Source organism: Cercospora kikuchii, assembly GCF_019650295.1.
Source record: "Cercospora kikuchii DNA, contig_00002, whole genome shotgun sequence".
Lineage (NCBI taxonomy): Eukaryota > Fungi > Ascomycota > Dothideomycetes > Mycosphaerellales > Mycosphaerellaceae > Cercospora > Cercospora kikuchii.
Window position 1 is genome coordinate 3,911,307 of NW_025408583.1, and position 14,620 is coordinate 3,925,926.

At 53.8% G+C, this 14,620-nt stretch overlaps 5 protein-coding genes across 5 annotated transcripts; 3 read left to right on the forward strand and 2 right to left on the reverse strand.

The window, feature by feature from the left end:
* Positions 1-43: 43 nt before the first annotated feature.
* CKM354_000375000 (uncharacterized protein) lies at positions 44-3,931 on the forward strand (the record flags this gene model as incomplete). The annotated part of the gene is made up of 1 exon (XM_044798965.1): positions 44-3,931. The coding sequence occupies one exon, from the start codon at positions 44-46 to the stop codon at positions 3,929-3,931; it is 3,888 nt and encodes a 1,295-aa protein (XP_044654900.1).
* A 1,453-nt stretch (positions 3,932-5,384) lies between these two features.
* Positions 5,385-6,504, reverse strand: CKM354_000375100 (uncharacterized protein; the record flags this gene model as incomplete). The annotated part of the gene is made up of 2 exons (XM_044798966.1): positions 5,385-6,306; positions 6,356-6,504. The coding sequence occupies 2 exons, from the start codon at positions 6,502-6,504 to the stop codon at positions 5,385-5,387; spliced, it is 1,071 nt and encodes a 356-aa protein (XP_044654901.1).
* A 1,038-nt stretch (positions 6,505-7,542) lies between these two features.
* CKM354_000375200 (uncharacterized protein) lies at positions 7,543-9,189 on the forward strand (the record flags this gene model as incomplete). The annotated part of the gene is made up of 1 exon (XM_044798967.1): positions 7,543-9,189. The coding sequence occupies one exon, from the start codon at positions 7,543-7,545 to the stop codon at positions 9,187-9,189; it is 1,647 nt and encodes a 548-aa protein (XP_044654902.1).
* A 222-nt stretch (positions 9,190-9,411) lies between these two features.
* Positions 9,412-10,729, reverse strand: CKM354_000375300 (cystathionine gamma-lyase CYS3; the record flags this gene model as incomplete). The annotated part of the gene is made up of 2 exons (XM_044798968.1): positions 9,412-9,504; positions 9,566-10,729. The coding sequence occupies 2 exons, from the start codon at positions 10,727-10,729 to the stop codon at positions 9,412-9,414; spliced, it is 1,257 nt and encodes a 418-aa protein (XP_044654903.1).
* A 1,759-nt stretch (positions 10,730-12,488) lies between these two features.
* Positions 12,489-13,988, forward strand: CKM354_000375400 (uncharacterized protein; the record flags this gene model as incomplete). Its single annotated transcript, XM_044798969.1, has 1 exon — positions 12,489-13,988. One exon carries the CDS (start codon positions 12,489-12,491, stop codon positions 13,986-13,988), a length of 1,500 nt encoding a protein of 499 aa, XP_044654904.1.
* Between the last annotated feature and the right edge of the window lie 632 nt (positions 13,989-14,620).

The following is a 14,620-nucleotide window of genomic DNA, read 5'->3' on the forward strand; positions in this document are numbered from 1 at the left end:
GATAGAACGCTCTGCGGCGACGACAGCATGAGTGTAAACTCTCATGCACCCACTCAATCCTTTTGTGCGGGCCTTCTTCCGAAGCGCACTGCCTGCGCAATGTCAGCCTATCGGCCATCACATCCTGCTTGTGCCCACGACCGAAGTCCTACTGCGAGCGAAGGACCGCGACACCAATACAACCTATGCTGATCTAGCGGGCACCGAGGAGTTCTTAGCCAGTCATGTGCTGCGCGTACCAGGAGGAGGACCACCGTTGAGCGGAGGCGGCGGCGGCGGAAATGCGCGAGAGAACAAGAATAAGGCGAAACAGTACACCACGATTAATGGACGTACGGTGGTGGTGAAAGATAGCTTTGTATACAGCAATAAGGGATTCAAGACACTCAATCAGGCGCAACTGCTGAGCGATGCCATTTACTATCCGGATGCCGCGGATGGGCAGCAGTGGTTGGTGTACTTCATCTCCCGACCTCTGATGGGCACATATCAGGCGACACCGATAGTGCCTGCTGTAATCAGCGATGCGCCGAGCAAGGAGCGCAAAAGCGTGCTGGCAGAAGCCTCGGGGACCTCCAGCGCATCAGGATCTACGACATTGGCACCTTCGCCGAAGAAGAAAGAGATCAAAGGCTTTGGGGATTTACTGGTTCAATTTCCCATGATATCGCGGCAGATGCAAAATGGACTGGAGAAGATCATTCGGGAGTTCATAGCGACCAACGACAAGCCACTACCGAAGCCTAGGTCTCGAAGCTCCTCGTTCGGCTCGCAGACATCGCGCCCATCCATCAGTGATTCTGTGTCCTCACTCAGGTCCTCGCTATCAGGCACAAGCACTATCCACCCTACCTATCTCGAGCTGGAACCCGAAGAGGAAACGCTCCGCACTGCATTGGAAACAGCAATTGTCGCAGCTATCGACCTATTTCAAAACGTGGACAAACAGCAGTTATCGATCTTGGGCGCGAGCACTGAGCTTACCGGGCCGGCTGTCGAGCGCATGATTGAGCGCTATGTGACTGAGCAAGTACACGACCAGAATCTCTTCCCTCGCGTATGTAGCATCCGACGACCGGACGATTCCGACCTGGAATCAAAGATACGCAAAATGTCCGACATCGATATTGCTCAGGTTGGCATACCTGTCGACGATGGGATGCAAGGAAAGCGAGCGCTTGCTATCCGGCTGACCAAAGGAGTTCAATTGTTCAGGAAAATGGGTGTTGCAAGCAGTCCACAGGAGATGTTGGACATCCTGCTTGAGACGCAAAAAGTCATCACCGCGCCCGATGGAAACGATAGCTCTGCATCAGAAGATCCTACTTTATCGACTGTGGCTGCTAGTCCCTTGACGATCAATGCCGACGTCCTCGTCTCAATGCTTTTGATTGTGATTATCCGCAGCGGCGTAAGGCACCTGCACTCGCGCCTGTTGTACATGCGTTACTTCATCTTCATTGATGAAGTCGAATGCGGCGAACAGGGCTATGCACTAGCTACCATGGAAGCAGTATTGGCACACTTGTCCAGTAGCTCCAATACTTTGAGGAAAGCCAGCAAGAAGAATCGTCTTCTATGGCAAGCCGTCAAAACAGGGGACGTGAAAGCTTTGGCTACTATACTGCAGGTTGACAACCTCCCAGTGCAAAACGACACCACGGACGGCTATCCGACGGCGCTCTCGTCGGATTCGGAAGAGGACGATTCTGCTGATACGTCGCTTGATGTGATCGAGTCTATAGAAGGGTCAAGGTCTGACGGCGCTGCTTCAGAGTTTGCAGCAGTGAACGGTTCTCTTCAGCACGTCTTCCCCTTCCAGAGACCGCCAACGCCCCCACCCGAGCTCCCGCCACGCAAAGCAAAGAAACACGTTTCGATGGCATCTCTCCCACGAAGTCACTCAGCATCCTCTGCGTACTCCTCTCGGTCGCACTCCCGACAAAAGAGTGTTGATTCGGATGCTAGTTATAACGTTGGAGGCGACTTATCTGTTGACAAAATTGCGCAAACTCAGGATGCCGACGGCAACTCAGTGCTCATGATGGCAGTTGAGGCTGGCAAGCATGATGCTTTGCGGTTCTTACTGAGTCTGCCGGCACACTTCCGTGCTGATTTCATCCTTCAAGATGCCAACAACGATGGCGCTACTGTTCTCAGTGCAGCGATTCAATCTGGAAATGGAAGGGTGACAGAGGAACTAATACACTACCTGGAGAGCAATGTGTCAGAAGAAGAGCTGCGAGGATACATTAGACTACAGGACAACAAGGGCCGATGTGTTGCTCATTATTTATTCCACCAACCTCACCTGATAAAGCGTTTTGGGAAAAAATTGCCCTGGCGGCTAAAAGACAAGAACGGACAGACACCACTCTTTGCGATGTGCAGATCCTATGATCATGAGAAGTACCACTACATGGTCGAGGAGGCCTTGAAGTTCGCAACCGAAACACAAGGTGACGGCGAGCCTCTGCACCTGGACGACCATGTAGACGCGAAAGGGAACACCTTGATCCACGTCATGAATGATATGCAGCTCACCATGCGGCTACTCCGATATTGCGATTCTGATGTTAATGCCGCCAACGACAAGCGCTTCACACCTCTGATGGTTGCCAGTAAATATGGTCGCATAGACTTGGTGCGAGCACTCTTTGGCGATCCACGAGTCGACATGACCTTGAAAGACATTCGTGGGCTTACAGCTGTCGAGCTGGCCAAGGATGACGATATCAGGAATCGCATTGACGACCTGAAGCTACTGTCTTCGGCGCCAGGCAAGGACGGGCGCACTACGACTGTAGTCAGATCCTTCTTCGTGGAGGATTCTACTGTACGGCTGGTGCTCAAATCTGGTGCACCGAACGCGAATGGACTCATTACTGTGACTACTTGTCGCAGGACAGTCGCCGACTTTGAAAATCTGTCAAAGTGGCTAACGATCGAGTGCCCAGCTAGCTGGATTCCGATGCAGTTCAATCTGACTTCGCCATTCTTAATCCCATCGAAACCTTCCCGAACAGTTCTGAGGGATATACAGATCAGGATGGACAACTTCTTCCGCAATCTTCTAACTCACGGCACCTTTTCGACACATGAGCTTGTGTGGGAGTTCTTTCTGGTGCCAGAGCTTGATCCGGAAATGCTTCTGGAACGGAGCAAGCGCAAAGCTGAAGCACGCGTAGACAACGTCAAAGACGATTTCGAGCCAATATCCGACACGCATGAAGTCGAAAACTTTGTGGAACATGCAAGGGAACAAATCAAGGGTGTTGCGTCCGCCACGAAAAAGGTCATCCGCGAGACCAACAAATACCGCATGCTGAGCAACGACATTTCGGATGCGCAAAACCTGGCTTCATCTGCTTTATCTACATTGACCTTCCTTCCTGATCAATACCACACTGCCATTGCACGGTACAGCAAACTGCTCATACCTAGCGAAGCCTCGCCTTTCGCAGGTCTGTACTACAATCTACACGCCTTCTACTCTTCCGCAACGGCCATTCAGTTCGCCACAAATCGGCCGGCGTACCTCATTGGATCCATGCAACAAGCGCAGAGAACAATAGATCGCAGTAAAAACAGCATATCTCGATCCAATCGCTGGACGCCGAATATTGGTCTCTTTGAAGACGCAAAGAAGGCTGTAGCAATGGAAGCTTGGGACAAAGCCGCCAAAGCTCGGACAGAGCTCGAGACACTCGGCAGCGAACTGAGGTATACGCAGCAGACGATTGCATCAGAGCTAGCTGTCTGGCAAGAAGAGCATGTGAGGAGCGGGAAGGAGATGCTGAGGCGTTTGGCGAGAGACGCAATTGTGAAAGAGAAAGCCAAGTTGGAGGGAATGAGAAGGGCGTTGAGGTGTGCTAGGAATGGCTCAGTATCAGCACCGCCAACGGCGCATCCGAACATGGCTTCCTCATGAAACACGGCGATCAGCTTGCTTCGAGGACATGATCATGGAGTTAGTGCACGTTGAGGGAACAAGAGAAAATGACATACTCAACGCGAACAATTTCCTCACGTGTCCCAAACGAGTTCTCATATCCTAGCGCCGTCTCACCTAACGTTGTCTAGGCCCATCAATGTTATCCCAAAGCCACCAACAAGGTCAAAAGCAGTAGCAGTAGCAATCATCGTAGCCACAGCAACTAGCCGAACACTCCTCCTACTTCTCGCCCCGAAGAGCTCACCATTAGCTCACCTCATTACCATCATAGTCATCACACTCCTGCATGGCGCTTCCACGTGGCCATCCAAACGCATCCTACCACACCACGCCTGGCACACCAACGAATGACCTTCCGCAGTCCCTCTGCACGCCTCTTTACGCTTTCTCGGCCCGGAAAATCCACAATCGGCGACTACGAGAAAGCTTAAACTTTTGCTCTCTCGCAAGCTCGCGTGTGGAAGATGACCCTAACTAGTCTAGCTAGCTGGAGCAGGCTAGCGCCTGGTCTTTCTGTTTCCTCCGTTGCGAGAAAGGAAAATGGTCGGTCGAACTCAGCAGCACACTTGTGTGCTTGCGTACAGCCTTTGACGGCAGCAGGAATGGATCGATGCGAACGTTGTTGATGAGTGTCAATTGGACACATTGGAGGAAGCGCAGCACCACTGTGACCGTACGAGCAATCGTGAGACAAGCTTGAATTTACCTGTTGTCGATCGACGGAACTAGTACCTGAGCTATAGTACCCTGTCTGCTCGCTGGTTGTTTGATTGTTATTAGACAGAACAGTAGTTTCTCGAATTTCTCCGTTTCGCTCGCGTGTGCAGATGGTTTCACGATATCTTCTTGACGCGAATTGTCGTTACTACTCTTTTCAGGAGATGGTGCATGCATAGTCATTCCTCGGCCAGTGAATGGCTTGTCAAGGGTAGAGAGGGTAGAGGGCGACTTGATCGACAGCTATAAGGACCCTTATTTCCATTTGCTGACACCGTTGCAAGCTAGCTAGCAGGTGCGAGATTCGAAGATAGGGATCCAGATGGTCGGCAGATGGTGTGCTGAACAGATCATTGTGGCTGAGCTGTGCTCTCTGGGCTTGATGAAGAGGCAGACACGTCTGTCTGTTCTGAGAAGCTCGTAAGAATTTCGACAAGGGAAGCGAGTGTCACTAATCTTTTCTCTTTTTGATGGCCGTGATAGGCGTGTTCGTAAAGCTATGAGTTCGTTCATTGCGCTATTCCATACATCCCGGTCCTTCAATCCTCACCCGAAGATGTCTCTCGGCTTCTCCTATATCGTACAATAGATCTCACTTTCTACCACTTCCTGGTCGAGATGATGCCGTGTTCCGTAGACTGCCAGCCAACCCAGAAAACGCCGCGCTAAAGATACAATATTGAATCGCGAAAACGACAAGTCGAGGTCCGTCTCATCGCCGCTGCTGCCACATCGCGATGACGGTTTTGAGCATCGCGATTATTTGTTCATTCCCAGCATTTGCCTGTGCCACTTGCAGAGGTGTTTCGTACGCTTCGTTCCGTACGAACGGGTCAGCACCATGTCGCAGAAGGACTTTGACCATGCTCGCTGACCCTGTGAGTATGGCACAGTGCAGCGCTGTGCTTCCGTCGGGCATCGTCTGATTGGGGTCTGCCTTGGCGCGCAGGAGTAGCTCAGCAACGTCAGGCCGCCCTGAGAATACTGCCCAGCTCAGTGCTGTGGAGCCTATGTGGGAGACTTTGCTCAGGTTCGGCCGGTGTTGTAGTAATAGTGAGATGACCTCTTTGCTCGAATATTTGCAGGCGTACATAGTCGGTGTGATCTTGTAGGCATTGTCGATGTCCACGTCCGCTCCGTGTTCGAGCAGTAGGCTCACAATGTTGAAGCTGTTGCTTCGGCACGCTTGGTGGAGAGGGCTGCTGGCGGATCTCGTAGTGCATGGCGAGATTTCGGCGCCGCTCGCAATGAGGAACTTCACCGCAGCCAGCTGACCATTCGAGGCGGCTCCGGCAAGAGGTGAGAGATGACCACTCTTGGCAGGCTTGAAGGCCTCAAAAACGCCCGGAACTAGCACGGAAGAGTTGACCGATGCGCCTTGGCTAATTGCGGATCGCATCGCTTGCAAGTCACCAGCACATGCTGCGACGAAGAGAGAATTGGCAATCTGACTTGGCGTCCTGGCTGGTGATGTAGTAGTGCGTCTCGATGATGTCTGCAACGATGCTGGTGATGCTGTTCCTGGCGAAGCTGGAGGCGACCATTTTGATAATGCAGCTTGAAATGCAGGTACTGCCGGTGCGAGAGAAGATGGTTTGTGTGATCGAACCATTGTCCTTTTGGTTTGTGAGGAGCTGTATTGCGGTCAGTATAACATTTAAATGTCCAGTTGGTTCTACCTACTCTTGCTGAGCTTGTTGCTGCTGTTGTTTTACTTCGCTCTCGAACACGCAGGAGTCCTGTCGCTTGAGCGTGTCTGAGTCGTCGGCCGCGCTTCGACGGATGGAATGCTCGACAAAGCGCTCAAAGGAGCGCATGGTGTCGAAACCCATCTTGACGGATTGGCAGAGTCAAGAGGGATGAATATGGTTCAGGCAGATATGTGAAGTAGGCAGAAGTGCACAGGATATAACTCCCCGATGGCTTGCTGCCCGTTCAAGCCCATTCAAGCCAAGTGGAGCTCAGTAGCGCAGGTGCCGCCTCAGCTGATATGGGGGTGATCTGGTCCGTGTAGTAGTGAAGAAGGATGTCTAGTCCCAGGCCGGAGGTGGTGCGTCGGTGGTCAGGAGGATATATCACATCGCACGCACACTGGGCAGCAGCAGCGCATGAAGGCATTAAGAGCAGATGCGACGCGGGCGTCAACACCATGGCCGGCCGAGCTTACTCACGCATGCTGGAGACGAAGCGGAGCAGCACAGTCATGGCGGTGACGCCAAGCACAGACGTTAGATTGCGCTGCGAGGCCGACCGCGAGCGCCCTCCGCTCTTTGCGCGGCAGCAGCGCCCTCACGGCCAGCAAAACAGGCGGCCGCGAGCTGGAGAGTTTCGGTGAAGGATCATGCGGGTCTGGCGGCAGCAGCAGCTCCGCCCAGTCGAGGAATGCCACTAGGCAAGGTCGCCGGCGTACAGTGCATGGGTCAGCGCTGCACCTCTGGCGACTCCGTGCGGTCGTGGAGCTCGCGCGTCGCTTACGCTCCCGACGAGGCGGCGGCAGGATGCGCGTGGTGTGAGAGTTGTGTATCAGGAGAGCAGCACGGCAGAGTAGCATTCGGAGGAGGCAGCCCTACGTGGTGCACTCACCATTCACATCCCTCGACTTCCCTTTCCACGTGCTCGGTTCGGCTGGTCCCGTGCCCGCAGAGTGCCCGCGACATCTCATGCAACTCAAAGCTGTGGAGCAGCGCATCACCACCAACTTCCTAATCGCGTTGCACCGCCACACCTTTCTATCCACTTGCCGGACCGCCGCGTTGGCCATACCGTTCGACATCATTGCGCGCATCGCTGCGTGACACCGTGCATGCGGACTCCATTCCAACGCGCACCGGTGGACCTCCTCGCAGACACTGCCACCGGTGAATAGCAAGATGCTGAAGCTGAAAATCGGAGCCGGCACCAAGGCCGCACAACAGGGCGGCGGCGCCAGTGGAAGCGGCGACGGCGACAAGACACCACAGACGCCTGGCGCGAGCACCCCGGGCGGCGGCGGCATCAAATTGAAGTTGAACTTCTCGCAGCCTCCGACTCCCATCGAACCAGGACCATCGTCGCTCAACCCACCAGCGAGCGCACCAGCGGAGAAGAAGAAGCGCGCATATACCAAAAAGGCTACGGATGGCGCGCCCAAAGGCAAGAAGCGCGCCCTAGAGGATGACTCTGCCGCCCCGGCTGCCAAGCGGAAAATCTCCCTCAAATTGGGAGGACTAGGAGGGCAAGTAGGTTCCGCAGCAGAGGCTTCAGCATCGCCGAAAATCACGCTGGGGCAGAAGAAGACGAAGACTCAGCCGAGACTGGTCGACATTCGCGCGCGTGGTAAGGTGCCACCGCGGCCGAAAGGTGTTGGATATGATTCTGAGGATTCCGAGACCGAAAAGGACCCCGCTGTCCAGCAAGCATTGATTTTGCGCATGCAGCCTGGGCCAGACGCCGAATACATCAGGAATGCGATTGCCGAAGGCAGGATTGGACCATCATCGAGCGGTGGTGATGCGGAGATCTCAATCAAGTTCCTCGAGCGGAATTACAGGCGCGCTTACATCAAAGTGCAAGGCAGGATGTACGGGGCAGTATTGGTCGATTTACCGTGCATCGTCGAGTCGATGAAGAGCTTTGATAAAAAGGGCTGGTGGAAGGTGGCAGACATCGCACAAATGCTACTAGTGCTCGGGAGATGCGACACAGAGGAGCAGGTGAAGATGATGCCCCTTCCGAGAGAAGTGAACAAGGAGAACTATCAATACGCACACGGAATCACGCCGCCTATGCATTGGGCTCGGAAACGCCGCTTCCGGAAGAGGCTGAACTACAACGAGGCCATGAATGTCGAAGAAGAGGTTAACAGGCTTTTGCAGGCGGATAAGGAGTGGGAGGAACGGGGAGGCTCAGTCACAAGCGCGAGGATCGGAGAACTCCAGCAACAGCAGCAGCAAGAGCGACACGAGGATGTGGAAATGGGGCAGGCAGACCAACAGAACGGGGGCTACTCATTCGAATTCGGAGATGAAGATGCGGAAGGCGAGGACGCGATAGAAACAGTCGAGCACGACGATATGGAGGAGGGCGATCCAGATCTGGAAGCGGGATTGCAGGCTATGTTCGACGAGAATGAAGACGAAGCCGACGCATCGCAGCTGATTTCTGACTCACCTGCGCCTATTGCAGATCAAGGGGCTTCTCTGGCCGCTGCTGCCATGCAATCAGACATCGATGCTACTCCTGTGGGTACTCCAGCCGCCGAACAAACGCAGGATGAGCAATCAGACGACGAAGACGAATCGGACGAGGATGAGGATTCTCCTGACGTTGTGGACGAAGATGCGGCAGCGAAGGCAGCAGAACGTGCTCAGCAGCTAGAAGAGGTTGCTGATCTGGAACGTGAGGTGGAGCGGGCAAAATACAAAGTCAACAGCATGTCGAATCAGCTGCTGCAACAACGCGAGAGGAAGAAGCTGGCGGCGCTGGAAGAAGAACTTGCTGTGAAGAAGCAAGTCTTTGGTTTGGATATGGAGGACTGAAAGTCATGCCGCATGGTCTGCAGCTAGAAACGCCTATCACTATGCAAACGGCATTATGTGACTGCCGTAATGAAAGAGCACCCCGCGGGCTTGCCGCGAGGGTAGAGTATCACTTCCCGAGCTATGTTGCTCTTGTCGTCAAGCATGGCATACTGATGCCTCCATTGTCTTTCTGTGCTTTTGCCTTGCTTTTTTGAGAAGTCTAAGCGATTCATCATCTTCCTAGTGACCGTTTGTCACCCCGTTCGTCACCTTTGTACCGATCACCACCTTTTCCAGTGCTTGCTTGACGTCGGCAATCAAGTCATCGGCGTCCTGCAAATACAAGTTAGCACACAGTCAAGCCGATCGATAGCATGTGGAGGACAGTACTCACCTCTACACCGCAAGAAATCCGCACGAGATCGTCAAACACTCCCGCAGCTTCTCTCTGCTCCTTTGGAATTCCCATGTGCGTCATGCTCGCGGGGACCTCTACCAAACTCTCCACGCCACCCAGACTCTCCGCCAACGTGAAAATCTGTGTCGCCTCGCAGAATCTGTTCGCAGCTTCGTTCCCACCCTTGATGCGGAACGACAGCATACCACCGCCCATGCCTTCTCGGTGTTGCTTGATCGCCACTTTCCTCTGCTTATGGCTGTCCAACCCAGGATAGTTGACTGCAAGAACATGTGGGCTCGCCTCGAGAGCCTGTGCGACAGCTGTGGCGTTCTTGGTCGCCTCGCGAGCTCGCAAGTGGAGTGTCTTAGCTCCACGGTGCGCGAGCCAGCAGTCAAATGGACTGGGCACAGCTCCAATGGCATTTTGCAGGAATTTCAGACGCTCGTGGAGAGCGTCAGAGTTGTAGGCTGCCACGCCCATGAGGACGTCTGAGTGGCCATTGATGTATTTTGTTACGCTGTGGACTACGATATCGGCGCCGTGTTCGAGAGGGTTTTGGACGTAGGGTGACATGAAGGTATTGTCGACGACGACCATGATGCCATGTTCGTGGGCGATGGCTGCTACGGCGCGGATGTCGACGAGGGAGAGGGTGGGGTTGGAGGGTGTTTCGATCCAGATCAGTTTGGTTTCTTGTGTGATTAGTTCGGAAATGTCGAGCTCGATGCTGGGGGAGAATGTGACGCGGACGCCGTGTGCGGAGGCCACTTTGGTGAAGTAGCGGTGCGTCCCACCGTATACGTCTGAGACGGACACGACATGGCTACCTGCCGCGAGGCTTTGGAGAATGATTGCTGTGGTCGCTGAGCCGGATGCGAATGCTAGCGCGTACTTGGCCTTCTCCAGAGCTGCTATTGATGTCTCGAAGTTCCATCTATTCGGGTTGGACGATCGTGTATACTCATGGTCGCCGACTGGCTTGCCAACGGAGGTTTGTGCGAAGGTTGTGCTGAGCGAAATTGGCTCAATGACAGCTCCGGTCACTGGGTCGTGTGGCGAACCTGCGTGAACAGCCAATGTACCAAACTTGTGCACTGGCGACGGAGCTCGCGGTGGCGTCTCAATGGGGCCGTGGCCGTTCAGCTGTGGAACAGTCATTGCGCCTCGTGCTTGTTCTTGGTCGCTTTCGAAGCTGTCGTGGAAAAAGTGTCGCAGAGCCTCAGGGAGCGGTATGCGATTCGAGGGGTCAATGTTAGGAGGACGCGCGGGGTCAGATGTAGGGCGCGTCGTCGGTCGACGTCAGAAATAATTTTTCGAGTCGCTTTGTGCCGGGCTTAAGAGTGTCTCAGCGTGGAGGGCGAAGGAACGCGATTACCAATGTCGAAGGCGAGGGAATGACAATGACATATACGAGTGTTGCGCCTGGCCCGGCTATTGGTATTGAACTTCTTTTATTGCGTGCTTTCAAATCACAAATTTAGACTCTGCCCTCCATGCGGTTCACTTTGTCAGGACCATCTTTTGCCGAGGGGCCGGGCCAGTCGGTGTGACACTTCCCTTTCGAGCGCACAGCTCTGTGAACAGAGAGCCGAGAGTTTGTCACGGTACCGTTTCCATACCATACCGTCCAACGGAAAATAAATGCGTCGGTACCTGGAGCTAGTGTCAGAAAGATGCTGGCATTGGTTCATTGTTGGATTGCATCATCCACGTTTGACGTCGACGTGCTCGACCAGCCGGCACGAATGGCGCAATTGACAGGAACAAAAGTACAGCCATTTGTAGAGACACAGAGGAGTGCAGGAACGCAGGAACCGCACATGTGGTTGGTGTGGAAGCCTATGTACCTGAAGAGACTAGTCCGATAGATGGCGTGCATATCACTAAATGGAGGCGCTGTCGTCCATGAAGCGCTTTCACAGGCCTCTAATTTGCACTTCCTTTGTCATGAGTGTCAAGATTCTAATATATGGACTTCGCTCGACTCGATGCGAACGAGAGGCATCAAAGACAAGTTGCAAAGGCAGGAGGCTGGCTTCCACTGCACATCCTAAGTCGCCGCGAGTCTGGCCAGACACGAGGTATATGGTTGCGTGGAGATATGGTACTTTCTCGACGACGGTATGGGAACAAATTCGTGAGTGACGAGCGTGTGTGCGTGATGGCATGCCGGAGAGACGTCTCTCGTGTGCTCCTCTGCGTTACAATAGCTTGCTTGATACCAATTGAGGATGGTCGTGGGAGTAGAGGGTGTGAGATGCCGGCTAAACTGGTTCCCTTTATTCGACATGCTTGTCAGACACTGGCAAGGAACAGTTGCGCGCCGGTCATCTTCTGTCAAATTCGGGTCATCGTTGGTGTTCCGTTGGTATCGTAGGTGACATCTGGCGCGCTGGGAGGATGGTGCAAGCGCCAGGGAGTCTTGGACTGATAGGCTTCCGGGTGGAGGCTGCGCTATGTCTGGTAAGTTTGAGGCCCTCAGGCACAGAGCGTGTGCGTGCCATGTGTTTTGAGCAACCAGACTCGCCCGGGAGAGTCTCGAATTGATGTGAGGCGTGCTGCGATGAGTAGGAGGAGGAGAAGCCATGCCAGTTGCTCGATAGCGCCAAGCCTCGACGCATCATCAGCGCAGTGGCCGAAGATGAAACACGGCCATCAAATCACAGCGCTCCACACAAGGCCGCGTCCCCTGCCTGGGGCCCCTTTCTGCTCACAGCGACGACCTGCCGCATGCCCGCTGCCAATGCGATCATCACTCGGCGGGTTTCTGTTACATGTATACAACAGACTCTTCACGACATCTCGCATGTGCCACACACAGCAGCAACGGCGCAGTTGGCGGTGAGATTGGGCGCAAGTGCAGCCGGGACAGCTGTCGAGCACCTTCCACCTGGTGGATGACATTCGCAGGCCGACTATGCCACCTTCTGCCAGGATTCTCCAACTGGCGGCAGCCACTACTCTCGTATTCACCTTCGCCTACTTTCTCCTGACTCCGTCCAGCGTGCACCAGCCACTGAACGTCACGCGATGGCAGAAGACCGCGCCACTGGAGCAAGCCGCCAACCTCACCTTGGACGTCGAGATATTGAAGCAGCTGAACGTGCCGCAAAGCTTCAAATTCCAGCGCCACTGTATTAATGCGAGGGAAAAGGACGGCCTGACTCGAACGTCCCTCATCGACATCCCGCAGCCTCTTTTCAGCGATGGCGAGTTCAAGGAGATCTTACTGGATGAGAACTTCCAACCCGATCCGCAGTATATGGCGATAATGCCGCCATGCGATTCTGCCATCGAGATCAACGTGCCCGAGTTTCAATCACATGCCGATGGCAACACACGTTCTCTCATGCTGGGCGTTGCGACCACGATGAAACGTATCGAAGAGAGTCTGCCTACCTTCTCACGCTGGCTGTCAAATACCGGATCGCCTCTTGTTGTTCTACTGGTCGACCAAACCGATCTGAAGAAAGTGGATCTGGACATTTTGCGGACGAATACGCAGGCTGAAGCCCTGGGCATTGAGCTCATATTCGAGCCGTATCACCACACGTTTCAGGCTGATAGCGAGGGTTTGAAGAATTTCGGACTCGCTACCGTGCTCGACAAGAATCGCCGAGAAGAAACGCAATGGTTCGGCATCATTGATGATGACACTTTCTTCCTTTCATTGCGACGGATGGTGGAGAACTTGGGAAGATATGACCATCACTATCCATGGTATATCGGAGCACTGACCGAAGGCCACACCCGGGTGGCAAAAGAAGGATTCAAGGCATGGGGTGGTGCTGGGTTCTTCATTTCACCACCCTTGATGCGAACTCTGGCGGACAATGCTGTCGAGTGCACACGTCTCGATAAATTCTTTGGTGATCTGCTATGGCGGGACTGCATTCAGGAAGTCACCTCGCCCACTGTCCAGCTCACTGAGATGCGTGGCCTGAATCAGATCGACTTGTGGAAAGACCTGTCTGGATGGTATGAGGCCGGCTTCAACCCTATCCTGACTGTCCATCACTGGAAGAGCTGGCACTTTTATCCTGTTGCCGTCGGCCACATTGTCGCCGATGTTGCCGGGCCAGATTCGTTCCTGCAACGATATAGATTTGGCAACCATACGGTCTTCACGAATGGCTTCAGCATTGCCGAGTATCCCTTCGGCTTGCCAGATCTCAACCTTGTGGAGTTGACCATGACCGAAGACGTGAATGTCGATCGTCCGCCGGAGCAACTAGAGTTTCATCACAGCTTCGGACATACACGACCAAAGATGGAGCTGGGACGCGATAAGATCCAATGGAAGTTTGAGCACGCGGTGAAGACGTCTGCGGGAGTGGTCAGGCAATTCTACACGAAGAGAGAGAACCACGACATTGATGTTAGCATCATTGAGATCGACTGGCGCCACGTAGGATGAAGCTGAGCTTTGGACCGATTTCTGCCAAGCCCAAGCTACCTCGTGGGTGCGAGCCTGGGGCACTGTGACGTATCGAAGCAGTATACCAGCGCCTGTCTGGGTCGTGCAGCGTCTTCGACGCACCGCAAATTGCCCCTGGTGGCTTGATGCCTGTGACCAGAGGCTCGGTGGACGAAATCTCGACACTGTAGTCACTTGGATTGCAGACACGTTTCTTGCCCCTTCACTCTCCTACGAGACAAGCGGTGTCACCAAGGACTGGGAAAGATCGGAGGAATAGATCCGAGCATTCATGGCGTCTGGCTGGCTGACACGCGCCGTGAAGGAAAAGTGTTCTTGGGAGATTCATTAGGACAGAGATACCCTTTTACCGGTTATGATAGCGTTTGTTGCATTTTCAGGAAGCATTTTCAGGCGGGATTGCATAAGCTGCATAGATTTCTTCCGTTTTCTCGTTAGCCTTCTCTTCTCACATTCTATGTCAGTTTGTCGAATAGAAATTATACAAAGCATGGGTCAAGTTTGATCCGGATGAAGGAAATCTCTCAATTGTGCAATTCGCTACATGTGTCTACCGCCGATCTGACTGAGCAAGGAGAGATCATCCGCTGCCATTGTCGCTACCTCTGCTC